We start from the raw sequence: 21313 nt of genomic DNA on the forward strand, positions 1-21313 counted from the left end.
CGACCGGGAGTCGTTGTTTACGTTCAAAGACGAAAGAATAAAAACATGGGGTCGCCTCGTGCACGCGCCTCAGTCTCATAGTACTCTGACCGACCACTATCCAAACGCGCTAATGTTTTTCAGCCAGGGCCTGCAAAGCCACGATTCAGCTTTTTGCCGCCTTCTGGGAGCCTATGGGAGCCGTAGGAAGTGTCACGTAACAGCAGAGATCCCTTGTTTTGGATAGAGATGATCAAGAAGGCCAAGAAATGGTCAGACAGGGTACTTCCTGTACAGAATCTTCTCAGGTTTTGGCCTGCCAAATTAGTTCTGTTATACTCACAGACACCATTCAAACAGTTTTAGAAACTTTGGAGTGTTGTCTATCCAAAGCGAATAATTATATGCATATTCTAGTTTCTGGGCAGGAGTAATAATCAGATTAAATCGGGTACGTTTTTTATCCGGCCGTGAAAATACTGCCCCCTATCCATAACAGGTTAATGACTTGTAGAAGATCTGCAGAAAGAAGGGGTGGGACAAAATTCCGGATGAGATGTGTGCAAACCTGGTGGCCAACTACAAGAAACGTCTGACTTCTGTGATTGCCAACAAGGGTTTTGCCACCAAGTACTGAGTCGTGTTTTGCAGAGGGGTCAAATACTTATTTCCCTCATTAACCTCTCTGGGCCAGTGGGACGTTTGCGTCCCACCCTAGTCAACAGCCAGTGGAATCGTGTGGCGCTAAATACAAATACCTAAAAAATGCTATAACTTCAATTTCTCAAACATATGACTATTTTACACCATTTTAAAGACAAGACTCTCGTTAATCCAACCATATTGTCCGATTTCAAAAAGGCTTTACAGCAAAAGAAAAACATTTGATTATGTCAGGAGAGTACCCTGCCAAAAATAATCACACAGCCATTTTCAAAGCAAGCATATATGTCACAAAAACCAAAACCACAGCTAAATGCAGCACTAACCTTTGATGATCTTCATCAGATGACACTCCTAGGACATTATGTTATACAATACATGCATGTTTTGTTCAATCAAGTTCATATTTATATAAAAAACAGCTTTTTACATTAGCATGTGATGTTCAGAACTAGCATACCCACCGCAAACTTCCGGTGAATTTACTAAATTACTCATGATAAACGTTGACAAAATACATAACAATTATTTTAAGAATTATAGATACAGAACTCCTTTATGCAAACGCTATGTCAGATTTTAAAATAGCTTTTCGGCGAAAGCACATTTTGCAATATTCTGAGTACATAGCTCGGCCATCACAGGCTAGCTAATTTGACACCGACCAAGTTTGGGCACACTAAACTCTGAATTACTATTAGAGAAATTGGATTTGCTTTTCTGTTCTTCGTCAGAATGCACTCCCAGGACTTATACTTCAACAACAAATGTTGTTTTGGTTCCAAATAATCCATAGTTATATCCAAATACCTCTGTTTTGTTTGTGCGTTCAGGTCACATCCGAAGGGTAACGGTGGAGTGCATTTCGTGACAAAAAAATTCAAAATATTCCATTACCTTACTTAGAAGCATGTCAAATGCTGTTTAAAATCAATTTTTATGCTATTTTTCTTGTAAAATAGCGATAATATTCCAACCAGGAAACGTTTTATTCATTCAAAGGCTCAAAGAAAAAAATTTGAGAAGTCTCGTGAATGCGCCTCTCAGTCTCACTGTCCCCAGGCTGACCATTTACAAACTCTGCTGCTGTACTTTGCCCAGAGACAGCAGACACCCCATTCCACTTTCTGGCGGCTTTAGAGAGCCAATGGAAGCCTTAGAAAGTGTCACGTTACAGCACAGATGCTGTATTTTTGATAGAGATGCAACAGAAGGACAACAAATTGTCAGACAGGGCACTTCCTGTATGGAATCTTCTCAGGTTTTGGCTTGCCATATGAGTTGTGTTATACTCACAGACACCATTCAAACAGTTTTAGAAACTTTAGAGTGCTTTCTATCCAAATCTACTAATTATATGCATATTCTCATTTCTGGGCAAGAGTAGAAACCAGTTTAAATCGGGTACGTTTTTTTATCCGGCCGTGAAAATACTGCCCCTAGCCCCAACAGGTTAATGGGATTAGATTCCCAGTCTGGCTTACCAGAGTACTTGTGCCTACTGTAGAGATAGGTCTCTTAACTGGGCATGTGGCTATAAAGTCCTGCAGCCCCACAGAACAGACAGCTGTTCGAACTCAGCCTATGTGAACGTTCCTTAGGCGATAATCTAGCTCTGCCCAGTTGCATAGGTTCCGGAGTATCTGACTCACCCGTCGCTGATTATTCTCGAGGGAGCTCGGGTGGCTTCGGATTCTCTTGGAAAAATAGCCTTTGGGGACTTCCGGATTCGTTTGAAGAAGAGCGAGCCACTGCGGATGAACAAGTGTGACCCAGGCCAGACCTCCTCTCACTCCTGCGTTCCCTTAGCCACCCATCAATTTTAATGGTGAGGGCAATGAGGGAATCGAGGTCCACCAGCAATTCCCGAGCGGCTAGCTCATCCTTTAGCTCCTCAGATAGTCGTGAAGGAAGGTATCAAAAAGGGACTCCGGATTCCAGGCACTCTCGGTGGCCAGCGTGTGAAACTCAACAGTGTAGTCTGCCACGCTACGAGAATTTTGAAGTAAATCCAGCAGTTTATGGGTCTCATCTTTTAGATGCACTTGGAACTGAGTTGATTTCAAAGTTATACCTAAAAGTGTGACGGCACCGGCTCCCATGTTGCCTTTAACGCCCTTATCGGTGGCTATCTTAGGTTGTACCAGTACGTCAGATTAGCTCAATCGCCAATTTCTCAATCTCTGAGTATCACAGCAACACAACACTTTGATTGAATAACAGAAACATTTTCATGACATGTTTATATGGATGAAATGTATCTAAATAACTGTGAAAAACATCAAAAACAGCTCAACTTATATTTCTAATAATAAAATGTGGCTATAAATGTGTGAAAATGTTCTAATATATGTTTATTTGGGGGAAATAAAACCAATAACTTGTGTTACAAAAACGTAATTAAAGGAAAAGTCTTACAAATCACTACCGATTTGGGGTAAAAAAATAACCCCTGTGGCGCTTTTAAGACAAAGTACAGTAGGTTGGCACTTTCAGGGTTAAAATACAGGCTCCCAATCCTACACACTCACACTCAAACACACACGCTTCTTACACACACACACACACAGTCATTTTTGTCCGATAACTTACAGCCAACTCTTTGCCCAGCATGGTGAGGGGATAGCGGTACATAGCTTGGCTCTGTCCTTGGATAATAGGAGGCATTGCTTGGGTGTTTCAGCGCACTGGGGAGCTGTATAATGAGGTATGGAATATGGATGAGATGATGGCTGTATGTGAATGTTTTGCGGTTGGGGAGGGTGGTGGTGGTCTGGTAATCATAGCCAGATGCTGAGTAGACTATCGTCCCCCCGGAGAGAGAAGGGCTGTACGTGTCTCTGTGTCTCTGTGTGAGTGTGGAAGTGTGTGTGTGTCTAAAATCTAATCTAATCTCATATTTTTCCAAACCACAATGGCAGACCAGGGATGTCATGCAAGCTGGAATGAGCTCATGCCTCGTATGGTTTGATCCATAAATCATATGGATTACATAGAATAACTCTCCCGACAAGTACAGCTTCGCAAAACAACATACATCTATTGATCAATGCCTTGTTATTCAGACCTCATATATGCATTCAATCTATTTAGACATGTTAAATTAACAAGTGACCTGGATTTATTTAATCTATTGGCCCATTTAGATGTAATTTAATTTAGAGCCGTCCATTTAGATTTTTGGAAAGGGCTTTTATTTTTGTGCAAATGGTTTTGTGTACCTTTCTTTGTTTACAATGCCACCAGTGTTGCATAGACTGACCTGGAAATTCCCATATCCTTTTGTTCGGTATTTAAACTACACTGTAAACCCCAAGGCATTTTTAACTCAAATATTTCAAGTAAGTTCAACTCAAAGTCAGTGAAACTGAACTGAAAATAAAAATAAAACTACATGAAAAGTCATCAACATTTTTTTTTAAAGTTTAATATCTGTGTTTTTGCATGTACATTGAGTGATTTGATTGATCATTTTATGCTACACAATGATATTTATCATATACATACCCAATCAAGATTTTTTTGCACCCATTACTGAAACAGATTTCTCATTTAGTTCTGAATAAATAATTACTTTTCATTGACTTCAAGCTCAACTTACTAGTCGTATTTGAGGTAAAAATGCCTGGGGTTTACAGTGTATGATGAATCTGAAAGTTCTGACAAAAAAGTGAATACATTACTAAATGTAATCTAATAATAAATCTAATAAAATCTTATCAACCTATAAGTTCTCTCCGAAGAAGACATTGTGTTGATCTACAAAATGTAACAATGTCCCTACTGTGTGTGTGTGTGTGCCTGCCATGAGGCCGTCTGACATGGAAAAACCTGGACAGTATCCCAAATCCAAGCAAAGTGATGTCAGTTCTACTAACACAATCACATGCACAGGTGGGAAAGATTAAATTTGAAGTAATCTAAGGATGGAAAGCTACTGCATGGTGCTACCAAGATCTCTTCAGCTATTAAACAACAGAGACTCTTCACAACAGTTCTTTAAAACCAGATGCCTCTGGTGTAGCATACAAACACACTTCAGAGAGAGATAGTGAGAGAGAGGGAGGAAGGGAGTGACAGACTGGAATCTGGGGAGATCTCTGACATTCTGGAGCTCACACTAGAACTCTTGTCATTCTGTGCTTCTTCCCCCTTGGTTACAACTGGGTGCCTCTGTCTCACCTCACCCCTCTGTAACAATGTCCTCACCCTTCTCCTGTGCCCCCTCACCACTATTCCCTCCTCACCTTCTACCCCAAACCTGAGAGGGTGAGTAGTCATACATACCTGACAGAGGGACTCTAGAACCACACGAGGGAATGTGTAGGTTGAACTAACAAAAGAGGAGAAGAAAAAGTGAGTATTGGGTATTGGGACTATATACTGTATAGTGAAATGTTCTTCCATTCCCACACCTATTTCTTTATGAGTTCATTCTTCTGGTCTTAATGTGAGACAAGATACAGTAGCTGATTTAATCACGGGGAGCCAACCTGTGACCCGAATTAAGCGTCTTTCTCCCTATATCTCAGGGTGGTTATAGGGGTAGTCTATAGGGGTGATAGGTCCTCTGTGAGTTTGCATACTGTATGACACACACTCACACATGCACTTGTGTATGGGGGAAAATACTTAATGCCGTTTTTTTAAATGGATCTGTAACAATGTGCTCTACTCATGGGGGAAAATGGAAGTTTAGACTTGACTTTATACTCAAGGTGCTTCTTCTCCACTCCATGTGAAAGCCCACTAACCCACCGCTCACCAACCAGCCATTACCATGTATTTCCCCTCTCTCTGTGGAGATCACCAGTGAGCCTCTACTACCAGTCGTGTGTATATCGGGGGTTAATTTATCACTGTCCATTGTGTGAGTGTGTGTCAGATGTTAACGGCCCGGGTTTATAGTATAAGTGAGTGAGGGACCCTTCTTTTCAATTCCTGCCTAAAATGACATACCCAAATCTAAATGCCTGTAGCTCAGGACCTGAAGCAAGGATATTACTATTCTTGATACTATTTGAAAGAAAACACTTTGAAGTTGGTGGAAATGTGAAATTAATGTAGAATATAACACATTAGATCTGGTAAAAGATAAAACAAACAAAAAAACATGCCTTTTCAAATTTCATTTTTGAAATGCAAGAGAAAGGCTATACAGTGACCTAGGATTCTAGGTATAATTTAGATGTTGTCCACAAGATGGAAGCAGTGTGTGTGCAAAGTTTCCGACTGATCCATTGAAGAATGACATGCCTACATAATATTGTGTGTCAAGTCTCCCAGGTGTCCTTCACGAGTATGCCCACATATACCCAAGTGGCTGAATTGTTCCATGGATACATTTTCAAGTACAGACATGCTCAAATTTGTTGGTACCCCTCCATAAAAAACAAAGAAAGCACAATTTTCTCTGAAATATCTTGAATCTGACAAAAGTAATTGGCATCCACCATTGTTTATTCAATATTTAATAGAAATCATACTTTGCTTTAGATTTTTTATTCAACATAACCCATAACATAAATAATAAAACAAATAAATGGCATGGACAAACATTATGGGACCCTTAACCTCATATACTGCTCAAAAAAATAAAGGGAACACTAAAATAACACATCCTAGATCTGAATGAATGAAATAATCTTATTAAATACTTTTTTCTTTACATAGTTGAATGTGCTGACAACAAAATCACACAAAAATAATCAATGGAAATCCAATTTCTCAACCCATGGAGGTCTGGATTTGGAGTCACACTCAAAATTAAAGTGGAAAACCACACTACAGGCTGATCCAACTTTGATGTAATGTCCTTAAAACAAGTCAAAATGAGGCTCAGTAGTGTGTGTGGCCTCCACGTGCCTGTATGACCTCCCTACAACGCCTGGGCATGCTCCTGATGAGGTGGTGGATGGTCTCCTGAGGGATCTCCTCCCAGACCTGGACAAAAGCATCTGCCAACTCCTGGACAGTCTGTGGTGCAACGTGGCGTTGGTGGATGGAGCGAGACATGATGTCCCAGATGTGCTCAATTGGATTCAGGTCTGGGGAACGGGTGGTCCAGTCCATAGCATCAATGCCTTCCTCTTGCAGGAACTGCTGACACACTCCAGCCACATGAGGTCTAGCATTGTCTTGCATTAGGAGGAACCAAGGGCCAACCGCACCAGCATATGGTCTCACAAGGGGTCTGAGGATCTCATCTCGGTACCTAATGGCAGTCAGGCTACCTCTGGCGAGCACATGGAGGGCTGTGCGGCCCCCCAAAGAAATGCCACCCCACACCATGACTGACCCACCGCCAAACCGGTCATGCTGGAGGATGTTGCAGGCAGCAGAACATTCTCCACGGCGTCTCCAGACTCTGTCACGTCTGTCACATGTGCTCAGTGTGAACCTGCTTTCATCTGTGAAGAGCACAGGGCGCCAGTGGCGAATTTGCCAGTCTTGGTGTTCTCTGGCAAATGCCAAACGTCCTGCACGGTGTTGGGCTGTAAGCACAACCCCCACCTGTGGACGTCGGGCCCTCATACCACCCTCATGGAGTCTGTTTCTGACCGTTTGAGCAGACACATTCACATTTGTGGCCTGCTGGAGGTCATTTTGCAGGGCTCTGGCAGTGCTCCTCCTGCTCCTCCTTGCACAAAGGCGGAGGTAGCGGTCCTGCTGCTGGGTTGTTGCCCTCCTACGGCCTCCTCCACGTCTCCTGATGTACTGGCCTGTCCCCTGGTAGCGCCTCCATGCTCTGGACACTACGCTGACAGAAACAGCAAACCTTCTTGCCACAGCTTGCATTGATGTGCCATCCTGGATGAGCTGCACTACCTGAGCCACTTGTGTGGGTTGCAGACTCCGTCTCATGCTACCACTAGAATGAAAGCACCGCCAGCATTCAAAAGTGACCAAAACATCAGCCAGGAAGCATAGGAACTGAGAAGTGGTCTGTGGTCACCACCTGCAGAACCACTCCTTTATTGGGGGATGTCTTGCTAATTGCCTATAATTTCCACCTGTTGTCTATTCCATTTGCACAACAGCATGTGAAATGTATTGTCAATCAGTGTTGCTTCCTAAGTGGACAGTTTGATTTCACAGAAGTGTGATTGACTTGGAGTTACATTGTGTTGTTTAAGTGTTCCCTTTATTTTTTTGAGCAGTGTATTTTGTTGCACAACCTTTTGAGACAGTCACTGCAATCAACCATTTTCTGCAGCTCTCAATGGACTTCTGCACCTGTTAACAGGTAGTTTGGCCCACTCTTCCTGAGCTAACTGCTCCAGCTGTCTCAGGTTTGATGGGCGCCTTCTCCAGACTGCAAGTTTCAGCTCTTTCCATAGATGTTCGATAGGATTCAGATCAGGACTCATAGAAGGCCACCAGAATAGTCCAATGTTTTGTTCTAATCCATTCTTGGGTGCTTTTAGCTGTGTGTTTTGGGTCATTATCCTGTTGGAGGACACATGACCTGAGACTGAGAAAGAGCTTTCTGACACTGGACAGTACGTTTTGCTCCAGAATGCCTTGATAGTCTTGAGATTTCATTGTGCCCTGCACAGATTCAAGGCACCCTGTGCCAGGCGCAGCAAAGCAGCCCCAAAACATAACCGAGCCTCCTCCATGTTTCACTGTAGGTATTTTTTCGTCTGTGAACATAGAGCTGATGTGACTTGCCAGAAAGCTCCACTTTTGACTCATCTGTCCAAAGGACATTCTCCCAGAAGGATTGTCAATATGCATTTTCGCAAATTCCAGTCTGGCTTTTTATGTTTTTCTTTCGAAAGTGGAGTCCTCCTGGGTCTTCTTCCATGGAGGCACGTTTGCTCAAAAAGCGACCGATGGTGCGATCAGAAACTTACATACCTTCACCTTGGAGTTCAGCTTGTATCTCTTTGGCAGTTATCCTGGGTTCTTTTTCTACAATTTGCACTATCCTTCTGTTCAATGTGGGGTCGATGTTCCTGTTGTGGCCGCGCCAAGGGAGGTTAGCTACAGTTCCATGGGCCTTAAACATCTTAATAATTCTTGCAACTGTTGTCACAGGAACATCAAGCTGCTTGGAGATGGTCTTGTAGCCTTTACCTTTACCATGCTTGTCTATTATTTTCTTTCTGATCTCCTCAGACAAATCTCTCCTTTGCTTTCTCTGGTCCATGTTCAGTGTTGTGCACACAATGATACAAAACAGCACAGTGACTATTTTACTCCATTTAAATAGGCTGAATGACTGATTACAAGATTGGAGATGTGTGATACTAATTAAATAAACTAATTAGTTTGAAATATCACTATAATCCAAGTATTTATTATATTTTCTAAGGGGTACCAACATGTGTGCATGCCATTTTAGAATCTCTTTGTAGAATAAGCAATAATTCATCTCTTTTCACAGCTTCTTTACTTTATTCTATGACCAAAGGCATGCAAGTATACATTATAAAATAGCTTTTAATTTCATCACTTTTCAGGAGGAATGAAGCATTATTTCAATGAGCTGTAAGGGTACCAACAAATTTGAGCATGTCTGTACATAACTACAGTATAGAGAACAAAATGCTATGGTAATAAAAATATAAGTTTACACACTCCCAGGAATCTCATATATGATGTATAATTAGCTTCCCTACAGAAAAGACATTAACCTTCACACATCTAGATGGCTGGGAGGGGTGGTTGTGGAGTCAGAGACAGCAGTGGGGTCAAACTGTAGAACCCAGTTCCTACATATGAATGAGTGGGGGATGGAGGACTTAAATGTGGTGTTTTTGAAGTTGTTTCCTAAGCCACTATTGAGAATAAAAAAATATATATATTACTATTACTTATTTTTATTTAAGCTTTATTTTAGCAGGGGGTGAGCACTGCATCAATACATCAAATCCACAACACTTAAATATTATATATATATATAGAGTATGGGGAACACAATCACTATAATGAAATATGTGGATCAATAGGGAATGAGACGAATAGACTATACTAATATATTGTATGCCTCAGGTCTATATATTATATATACATATATAGAAATGAAAGACAAATATCTTAAATTAATATGCAATCATGTAAACAACTGGATTAGCAAGAGAAGCAAAAACGTATTTTACTTACTGATCTGAAAAAGTCACGTTACAATCTTCTCCTTTCTTGTGAGCAGAACTCCTCATGTCACTCTCAATTTCTGCATTAATCTCATTCAAATGTACTTGAAGTTCGATTTAGCGTTTATACTCTTAGTAGACATGTTATACTTCTTACATTTGCAGAAAACGTTGTATTACTGATCAAGCTGTGCGTAATGCAAACTTCGTCTTTCTCTCGATTTTCAATGGACAATTAATCTTGTTGTGCGCGGGCTTAGTACAATGGCTTTTACTTATACAAAGGACCATCACATACTCATGCAAAGCCCTTTTGGCTATCTAGCTAGCTATGTTTCAAAATGATAGGTGGTCATTGGACCTATATATATACAGTCAATAAAGTGAACGCCTCCCGTCTCATTCGTGCGTAATGATTTCTGTCCTTCGTGGGCTAAAAGAGGTGTTGTGTAGCCAATACATAATGTAGAATGATGCAGCAAATTTTGGTTGCCTTCTACTGTCTAAGGATTGCACAGAAACCGAACTTGACTGGGTGGAACAAGGTTTAGTGTTTATATTACATCGATTGTTTTGTTGCAAGTTGAATGTGATGGAATTCATGAGAAATGCTGTATACAACATGGATCATGTTAGGATATAAACATTGATTTTATTAAACAAATCTATGCTACATTTTATCTCTGGGACCCCCAGGATGACAAATCAGAGCAAGATTACTGAATATAACTAAATTATTTACCTTCAGAGGTGAATGTATCATACCAGTTGCCATGATAAAAATGTTTTGTTGTTGTGCACTATCCTCAAACGATAGCATGGCATTTTTTTGCTGTAATACCTACTGTAAATTGGAATCTGCAATTAGATTAACAATAATTTAAGCTTTCTGCCCATATAAGACATGTCCATGTCCCGGAAAGTTGGCTTTTGTTTACAACGTCATTCTAGTCACATTATCGCATATTGAGCAACAACCGTCCTGATTTCGGGACACCGATCCTTAATGCATTTATTGTGGTCGTTGATACAAGATGAATGAAAAATAACTTTAGGCTACCTGAAAACTAACAATCACATGTGCACACACACACATACAGTATGAACGCAAGAACAAACACCCTCCTTCTCCTCCCTCACACACCATGAGGCGTCAATGGCCCATGTCCATTGGCAAAGCATGGCGAAGGTAACTCAACATACTGTGTCTCCATCTAATAGAGCTGATTGTGTACACATGTGACCCAGGCCAATTGCTTTCCTCTGGCAGCAGCTGCTAAACTGGAGAGAAATCCACATGCATATGAAATCCACAATAACTTAAATAAATACTTCCTTTTTCATTTCCCTCTATAGAGAGCGGGTAATTTCCTGGGTCACTACAGTGAGAATGGATCAGGTGTCTTAACTCTGGGGTAAGTGGCTGATGTCACAACCCAGGAATCTAAACTAACTCTCTCTCTCTCTCTCTCTCTTTCCTAAGTAGCTTTATGGCTGCATCTAATAAGATAATGTCCCGTAAAAGTGACTTAGAAAGAGCCAGTGATGGGTCACAGCAGGGTTAAAGTAATGAAACTAACTGAGTGGTATGCTGTTTCGCTAAAGTGCTTTCATTAAGTCAGTCTCTGGTGGTTCTATCAGCAAAGGACTACAGTGTGGGTCACATAGCCAACTGTATTGTGGGACCATAGCTGACGGTTGGGCCCAGGGAGTTCTCTCGGCTGAGAAGTCTTAAGTCTGGAAAGCATTTCACATCTTCACATTAACAAAACAGTAGAAGGCAATACATGGATATAATCGTTTTGTTTTTTTCTCTCCTCAGTTCTCTTGGATGTACAGTATGAAAACTCTTTGGCGAGATAGGGTGCTTTTCAGGAATCTAAGCACCATATTTAACAAAGAGAAGACACAACAAAGCAAGACAAAACGGATGCCTTGTTTATTACTATGGTGATTCATGTCATGGTTATCTGTTTCTCTTTATGTCATTTTTTTTTATAACAATTTACCAATTAGATGACTCAACATAGCTGAAGGAAATATTATAAAAATGTCCATCAAATACCTGAGAGTCCAAATCACCCCATATGCACAACTGCAATGATTAAAGAATAGAGCCCCCATTTAGTAGAAAGCTCTGATACAGAACACATTCACAAATGTATTACTCTATTATTTTATTTACAATACCCCATAATGACAAAGCAAAAACACGTTTTTATGATTTTTTTGCGAGTGTATAAAAAAAAACTGAACTATCACTTATACATAAGTATTCAGACCATTTACTCAATACTTTGTTGAAGCACCTTTGGCAGCGATTACAGACTCGAGTCTTCTTGGGAATTATGCTACAAGCTTTGCACACATGTATTTGGGAAATGTTTCACATTCTTCTCTGCAAATCCTCTCAAACTCTGGCAGGGTGGATGGGGAGTGTCACTGCAGAGCTATTTTCAGGTCTCTCCAGAGATTGCATCTTGCCTATATATTCATATTCCATTCATTTACTTAGATTTGTGTGTATTAGGTAGTTGTTGTGGAATGGTTAGATTACATGTTAGATATTGCTGCAATGTCGGAAATAGAAGCACAAGCATTTCGCTACACTCGCAATAACTTCTGCTAACCATGTGTATGTGACCAATCAAATTTGATTTAAGTTGAAATGTTCGATAGGGTTCAAGTCCGGGCTCTGGCTGGGCCACTCAAGGACATTCAGAGACTTGTCCCGAAGCCACTATTGCGTTGTCTTGGCTGTGTGCTTAGGGTCGTTGTCCTGGTGGAAGGGGAAACTTCGCCCCAGTCTGAGGTCCTAAGCGCTCTGGAGCAAGTTTTCATCAAGGATCTCTCTGTACTTTGCTCCTTTCATCTTTCCCTTGATCCTGACTAGTCTCCCAGTCCCTGCCGCTAAAAAACATCCTCACAGCATGATGCTGCAACCACCATGCTTCACCGTAGGGATGGTGCCAAGTTTCCTCCAGACATGACAACTGGCATTCAGGCTAAAGAGTTCAATCTTTGTTTCATCAGACCAGAGAATCTTGTTTCTCATGGTCTGAGAGTCTTTAGGTGCCGTTTGGCAAAATCCAAGCGGGCTGTCATGTGCCTTTTACTGAGGAGTGACTTCAGTCTGGCCACTCTACCATAAAGGCCTGATTGGTGGAGTGCTGCAGAGATAGTTGTCCTTCTGGAAGGTTCTCCCATCTCCACAGAGGAACTCTAGATCTCTGTCAGAGTGATCATCGGGTTCTTGGTCAAGTCCCTGGCCAAGGCACTTCTCCCCCGATTGCTCAGTGTGGCCGGGCGGCCAGTTCTAGCACGAGTCTTGGTGGTCCCAAACGCTTACCATTTAAGAATGATGGAGGCCACTGTGCTCTTGGGGACCTTCAATGGTGCAGAAATGTTTTGGTACCCTTCCCCAGATCAGTGCCTCGAAACAATCCTGTCTCGGAGCTCTACGGATAATTAATTTGACTTCATGGCTTGGTTTTTGCTGTGGGACCTTATATAGACAGGTGTGTGCCTTTCCAAATCATGTCCAATCAATAGAATTTTCCACAGGTGGACTCCAATCAAGTTGTAGAAACATCTCAAGGATGATCATGGGAAACAGGATGCAACTGAGCTCAATTTTGAGTCTCTTAGCAAAGGTTCCGAATACTTATGTAAATAAGGTATTTCTGTTTTCTATGTTTAATACATTTGCAAACATCTCTAAAAACCTGTTTTGCTTTGCCATTATGGGGTTTTGTGTGTAACTTAATGAGGGAAAATGAATTTAATCCATTTTAGATGAGGCTGTAACGTAACAAAATGTGGAAAAATTAAAGGGTCTGAATACTTTCTGAATGCATTGTACTTTCGATCTACGATCTCAGAATCAGCAGAGACGTAAAAAATGATTTAGTGAGTTACAGACAGCTAGTTTGTCACGACTCCTGCCGAGGGTGACTCCTCTCCCTGTTCGGGTGGCGCTCGGCGGTTGTCGTCCCTGGCCTACTAGCTGCCACCGATCCCTTTTTCCTTTTCTGTTGGTTTTGTCTTTATTGGTTTCACCTGTGTCTCATTAGTGATTAGTTAGGTATTTAAGCCCGTTTCCCCACCTGTTCTGTGTGCGGGATTATTTCTGTTGTTCACTGTGTTTCGTGTAGTGGTACGTGTTTTTGGATCTTGTGTTTTTTGGATTACACCCTGTTGTTGTTTCTTGGGTGTATATTCTTTTGGACGGTGCATTTCATTAAAGCCCGATAGCAAACACTCCTGTTTCCTGCGCCTGACTCCACACCCACTACAGTAAGCGTTACATAGTTGCTCCCAACTGTGGAGGCTACACACTGGGCACACCACGTCATAAAAAAATTGAATAAAAATAAAATTAAAATTAAATTAAAATCTTGTCACATGCTTCATAAACAACAGGTGTAGATTAACAGTACCGAGTTGATCTGCAGGGATACAAAGCAATTGAGGTAGATATGTGCATATAAGTAAGGGTAAAGTGACTAGGCAACAGGATATATAATAAACAGTAGCAGCAATGCAGATAGTCCGGGTAGCTATTTGATTAACTATTTAGCAGTAAAAGCTGTTCAGGATCCTGTTGGATCCAGACTTAGTGCATCTATACCACTTGCCGTGTGGTAGCAGAGAGAACAGTCTATGACTTGGGTGGCTGTAATCTTTGCCAATTTTTAGGGCCGTCCTCTTACACCGCCTGCTATAGAGATCCTGGATGGCAGGGAGTTTGACCCCAGTGATGTATTCGGCCATACGCACTACGCTCTGTAGCGCCATGCGGGCGGACGCCGAGCCGTTGCCATACCAAGCAGTGATGCAGCCAGTCAAGATGCTCTCAATGAAGCAGCTGTAGAACTTTTTGAGGATCTGAAGGCCCATGCCAAATCTTTTCAGGCACCTGAGGGGAACAAGCATTGTTTTGCCCTCTTCACAACTGTGTTAGTGTGTTTGGACCATGATCGTTCCTTAGCGATGTGGATACCTAGGAACTTGAAGTTCTCAAACCGTTGATGTGAATGGGGACGTTTTCTGTAGTCCACGATAAGCTCTTTTGTCTTGCTCACATTAAGGGAAAGGTTGTTGTCCTGCATCCCACTGCTAGGTCTCTGACCTCCTCCCTATAGGCTGTTTAATCGTCATTGGTGATCAGGCCCACCACTGTTGTGTCATTGGTAAACTTGATTATGGTGATGGAGTCGTGTGCGGCCACACAGTCATGGGTGACCAGGGAGTACAGGAGGGGACTAAGCACCCACCCCTAATGAGCCCACGTGTTGAGGGTCAACGTAACGGATGTGTCTTCACCACCCGGGGACGGCCCCCAGGTAGTCCAGGATCCAGTTGCAGAGGGAAGTGGTCAGTCCCAGAGACCTATGGTGTTGAACGCTGAGCTATAGTCTATGAACAGCATTCTCACGTAGATGTTCCTTTTGTCCAAGTGGAACAGGGCAGTGCGGAGTGCAATAGATATTGTGTCATCTGTGGATCTGTTTGGGCGGCATGCGAATTGTGAAGACACTTGCCGCGTTGTTCAGTGTTGCTTGCCTCGAAGCGAGCATAGAATACATTTAGCTTGACTGTTAAGCTAGCGTCACTGGGCAGGTCTCGGATGGGTTTCCCTTTGTAATCCATGATAGTTTGCAAGCCCTGCCACATCCGACAAGCGTGTGTAGTAGGATTCGAGCTTAGTCCTGTATTGAAGCTCTGCCTGTTTGATGGTTTGTCGGAGGAACCATAGTAGGCCACCAAAAGCGTTGTCGCACAAAGGCCAGGGTCTGAAGGGAGCCCGGGTGGCAGGCCAGCCTGGACAAATGGGCCCACTCCAGGACTGTGGACAGCGTCAGGCACAAACATCCTGTTATCTGGGCCCCCAGGGTTAGGGTTAGAAGATAAATAACTGCCTTAGTGGAGCAGGTAATAACATCTTTGATTGGGATCTGTTTCCCTGTTTGGTGGTGTTTGAAGGATATTTTAACTGACATTTTACATTTAAGTCATTTAGCAGACGCTCTTATCCAGAGCGACTTACAAATTGGTGGATTCACCTTATGATATCCAGTGGAACAACCACTTACAATAGTGCATCTATATCTTTTTTTTTTTGGGGGGGGGTTAGAAGGATTGCTTTATCCTATCCCAGGTATTCCTTAAAGAGGTGGGGTTTCAGGTGTCTACGGAAGGTGGTGATTGACTCCGCTGTCCTGGCATCGTGAGGGAGCTTGTTCCACCATTGGGGTGCCAGAGCAGCGAACAGTTTTGACTGGGCTGAGCGGGAACTGTGCTTCCGCAGAGGTAGTGGGGCCAGCAGGCCAGAGGTGGATGAACGCAGTGCCCTTGTTTGGGTGTAGGGCCTGATCAGAGCCTGAAGGTACGGAGGTGCCGTTCCCCTCACAGCTCCGTAGGCAAGCACCATGGTCTTGTAGCAGATGCGAGCTTCACCTGGAAGCCAGTGGAGTGTGCGGAGGAGCAGGGTGACGTGAGAGAACTTGGGAAGGTTGAACACCAGACAGGCTGCGGCATTCTGGATGAGTTGTAGGGGTTTAATGGCACAGGCAGGGAGCCCCGCCAACAGGGAGTTGCAGTAATCCAGACGGGAGATGACAAGTGCCTGGATTAGGACCTGCGCCGCTTCCTGTGTAAGGCAGGGTCGTACTCTGCGAATGTTGTATAGCATGAACCTACAGGATCGGGTCACCGCCTTGATGTTAGCGGAGAACGACAGGGTGTTGTCCAGGGTCACGTTCTGTTAGCTAATGTTTCATCCCCTTTCGACTGAGGTGAATGAATAAGATACACTAGTGAGTAGGTACCACAGCCAGGTCAACGATATTGATCTGTCAGTTTCCCTAGCTAACTCCCTACTTTTCACACTGACACAGTAATAAACAGCTCTAAAGTTCCAGGCTTCACTATATTGGTGCACAGTAGAGGTCTGCAAGTGACATATTTCTTCATCCCGCTCCCGCCTGCACCCTGCTGGCTTTCTAGCAGACTCCCACCCGCTACCGCAGGCCTGCAATGTTATTGTAGTCGTATGTGATGCAGCTTACTTGGCAGCCATGGTCCAAGCAATTTTGCGCCATATAGGCAATATCAAACGCGCAAAAATAACTTTAGAAATACATTCAATTGCCACAGATTCTCACATGGCCCTAACATTGTATTACTGGACTGTATAGCCAATATGCTAGATGTAGTTTGAAGAGAGCATAGTTGGAGAGGCTTGTACTTTCTCTGGTTAGATTCTGGTTAAAGTCAGTTTGCGCTGTTCTGTGAAGGGTGTAGTACACAGCGTTGTACGAGATCTTCAGTTTCTTGGCAATTTCTCGCATGTAATAGCCTTCATTTCTCAGAACAAGAATATACTGACGAGTTTCGGAAGAAAGTTCTTTGTTTCTGGCCATTTTGAGCCTGTAATCGAACTCACAAATGCTGATGCTCCAGGTACTCAACTTGTCTAAAGAAGGCCAGTTTTATTGCTTCTTTATCAGAACAACAGTTTTCAGCTGTGCTAACATAATTGCAAAAGGGTTTTCTAATGATCAATTAGCCCTTTAAAATGATAAACTTGGATTAGCTAACACAACTTGCCATTGGAACACAGGAGTGATGGCTGCTGATAATGGGCCTCTAGTAATTTAATTTACAAAATTAACAATGTCTACACTGTATTTCTGATCAATTTGATGTTATCTAAATGGACTTGTAATCAAATAACATGTAATAACATGTAATACACTCATACACTTATCCACACACATCCTTATGCACACGCTCACACGCACACTCACACATACACACACTACTGACAAATGCAGGCACGGACACGTTCCACATATAATCTCGTTGTATCTCATTGAACCTATTTAATGTTGTTCCATGTATACAATGCTTGATCTCACTGTACCGATATACATCTTCTTTTTTATGTTTTGTTTACTTATCAAAGCAAAATGCTTTTTAGATCATCACATTATTATTAATAATAGATCATTTCAATTATTTTATTTATATTCATAAAAAAATATACAGTACCAGTTAAAAGTTTGGACACACCTACTCATTCAAGGGTTTTTCTTTATGTTTACTGTTTTTACATTGTAGAATAATAGTGAAGACATCAAAACTATGAAATAACACATATGGAATCATGTAGTAACCAAAGAAAAGTGTTAAACAAATCAAAATACACTGCTCAAAAAAATAAAGGGAACACTTAAACAACACAATGTAACTCCAAGTCAATCACACTTCTTTGAAATCAAACTGTCCACTTAGGAAGCAACAATGATTGACAGTAAATTTCACATGCTGTTGTGCAAATGGAATAGACAACAGGTGGAAATTATAGGCAATTAGCAAGACACCCCCAATAAAGGAGTGGTTCTGCAGGTGGGGACCACAGACCACTTCTCAGTTCCTATGCTTCCTGGCTGATGTTTTGGTCACTTTTGAATGCTGGCGGTGCTTTCACTCTAGTGAAAGCATGAGACGGAGTCTACAACCCACACAAGTGGCTCAGGTAGTGCAGCTCATCCAGGATGGCACATCAATGCGAGCTGTGGCAAGAACGGTTTGCTGTGTCTGTCAGCGTAGTGTCCAGAGCATGGAGGTGCTACCAGGAGACAGGCCAGTACATCAGGAGACGTGGAGGAGGCCGTAGGAGGGAAACAACCCAGCAGCAGGACCGCTACCTCCGCCTTTGTGCAAGGAGGAGCAGGAGAAGCACTGCCAGAGCCCTGCAAAATGACCTCCAGCAGGCCACAAATGTGCATGTGTCTGCTCAAACGGTCAGAAACAGACTCCATGAGGGTGGTATGAGGGCCCGACGTCCACAGGTGGGGGTTGTGCTTACAGCCCAACACCGTGCAGGACGTTTGGCATTTGCCAGAGAACACCAAGATTGGCAAATTCGCCACTGGCGCCCTGTGCTCTTCACAGATGAAAGCAGGTTCACACTGAGCACGTGACAGGCGTGACAGAGTCTGGAGACGCCGTGGAGGACGTTCTGCTGCCTGCAACATCCTCCAGCATGACCGGTTTGGCGGTGGGTCAGTCATGGTGTGAGGTGGCATTTCTTTGGGGGGCCGCACAGCCCTCCATGTGCTCGCCAAAGGTAGCCTGACTGCCATTAGGTACCCTTGTGAGACCATATGCTGGTGCGGTTGGCCCTTGGTTCCTCCTAATGCAAGACAATGCTAGACCTCATGTGGCTGGAGTGTGTCAGCAGTTCCTGCAAGAGGAAGGCATTGATGCTCTGGACTGGCCCACCCGTTCCCCAGACCTGAATCCAATTGAGCACATCTGGGACATCATGTCTTGCTCCATCCACCAACGCCACGTTGCACCACAGACTGTCCAGGAGTTGGCGGATGCTTTTGTCCAGGTCTGGGAGGAGATCCCTCAGGAGACCATCCGCCACCTCATCAGGAGCATGCCCAGGCGTTGTAGGGAGGTCATACAGGCATGTGGAGGCCACACACACTACTGAGCCTCATTTTGACTTGTTTTAAGGACATTACATCAAAGTTGGATCAGCCTGTAGTGTGGTTTTCCACTTTAATTTTGAGTGTGACTCCAAATCCAGACCTCCATGGGTTGATAATTGGATTTCTATTGATTATTTTTGTGTGATTCTGTAGTCAGCACATTCAACTATGTAAAGAAAAAAGTATTTAATAAGATTATTTCTTTCATTCAGATCTAGGATGTGTTGTTTAAGTGTTCCCTTTATTCTTTTGAGCAGTATATATTTCATAGTTGATATTCTTCAAAGTAGACAAACCCTTTGCCTTGATGACAGCTTTGCACGGTCTTGGCATTCTCTCAACCAGCTTCATGAGGTAGTCACCTGGAATGCATTTCAATTAACAGGTGTGGCATGTTAAAAGTGAATTTCTGGAAGTTCTTTACTTCCTAATTTGCTTGAGCCAATCAGTTGTGTTGTGACAAGGTAGGGATGGTATACAGAAGATAGCCCTATTTAGTAAAAGATCAAGTCCATATCATGGCAAGAACAGCTCAAATAAGCAAAGATAAATGACAGTCCATCATTACTTTAAGACAGAAATGTCAGTCAATGAGGAAAGTGCAGTCGCATAAACCATCAAGAGTTGTGATGAAACTGGCTCTCATGAGGACCGCCACATGAAAGGAAGACGCAGAGTACCTCTGCTGCAGAGGATAAGTTCATTAAAGTTAACTGCACCTCAGATTGCAGCTCAATCCATCACAGAGTTTAAATAACAGACACATCTCAACATCAACTGTTCAGAGGAGACTACGTGAATCAGGCAGTGTCTTTGTGAGACGCAGAGCAGGTGAACAGATGATCTCCGCATGTGGTTCCCACCGTGAAGCATGGAGGAGGAGGTGTGATGGTGTGGGGTTGCTTTGCTGGTGACACTGTCAGTGATTTATTTAGAATTCAAGGCACACTTAACCAGCATGGCTACCACAGCATTCTGCAGCGATACACCATCCCATCTGGTTTGTGTTTAGTGGGACTATCATTTGATTTTCAACAGGACAATAACCCAACACACCTCCAGGCTGTGTTAGGGCCATTTGACCAAGAAGGAGAGAGATGGAGTGCTCTATCAGATGCCCTTGTCTCCACACTTTAAAAACATTTTTTAACCTTTATTTAACTAGGCAGTCACCCGACCTCAACCAAATTGAGATGGTTTGGGATAATTTGGACCGCAGAGTGAATGAAAAGCAGCCACAAGTACTCAGCATATGTGGGAACTCCTACAAGACAGTTGGAAAAGCATTCCTCATGAAGCTGGTTGAAAGAATACCAAGAGTGTGCAAAGCTGTCATCAAGTGTCACACCCTGATCTGTTTCACCTGTCCTTGTGCTTGTCTCCACCCCCCTCCAGGTGTTGCCCATCTTCCCCATTATCCCCTGGGTATTTATACCTGTGTTTTCTTTCTGTCTGTGCCACTTCATCTTGTTTGTTCAAGTCTACCAGCGGTTTGTCTCAGCTACTGCTTTTCCCCAGTCTCTCTTTTTCTCATCCTCTTGGTTTTGACCCTTGCCTGTCCTTACTCCGAGCCTGCCTGCAGTCCTGTACCTTTGCCCCACTACTCTGGATTATCGACCCCTGCCTGCCTTGACCTGTCGTTTGCCTGCCCCTGTTGTTGAAACCTGATACAAAGATTGGCTACTTTGAAGAATCACAAATATAAAATATATTTTGATTTGTTTAAAACTTCTTTGGTTATTACATGATTCCATATGTGTTATTTCATAGTTTCGATGTCTTCACTATTGTTCTACAATGTACAAAAATTGAAAAATAAAGAAAAACCCTTGAATGAGTAGGTCGGTCCAAAATTGGACTGGTACTGTATATTGTAGTATTTATATATATATATATATATATTCCCCTTTCTCTAATCACCAATTTTATTATTCATTTTTTACTGTTATTGTTGATGTCATATAGCTTTAGCAACAGTGGCCTTGTCATTCATGCTAATAAAGCTTATCTGAATCTGAGAGAAAGTATGGGGTTGTTCCCCTGTGTCTGGGCTGGGTAGCA

At 42.7% G+C, this 21313-nt stretch overlaps 1 protein-coding gene across 2 annotated transcripts in view; it reads left to right on the forward strand.

Annotated features, from left to right (window-relative positions):
* The first annotated feature begins 3236 nt into the window (after positions 1 to 3236).
* Positions 3237 to 21313, forward strand: part of LOC106600623 (EMILIN-3-like) — a 60513-nt gene continuing 42436 nt past the window's right edge. Inside the window, exon 1 of one of the 2 annotated variants that reach the window (XM_014192118.2) lies at positions 3237 to 3349. In XM_014192118.2, the coding sequence (XP_014047593.1) occupies positions 3345 to 3349 (5 nt within the window). In that variant the 5' untranslated portion in view covers positions 3237 to 3344. The remainder of the gene's footprint in view (positions 3350 to 21313) is intronic. The other variant, XM_014192115.2, reaches the window with a different exon arrangement.

Source organism: Salmo salar, chromosome ssa03 (assembly GCF_905237065.1).
Source record: "Salmo salar chromosome ssa03, Ssal_v3.1, whole genome shotgun sequence".
NCBI lineage: Eukaryota > Metazoa > Chordata > Actinopteri > Salmoniformes > Salmonidae > Salmo > Salmo salar.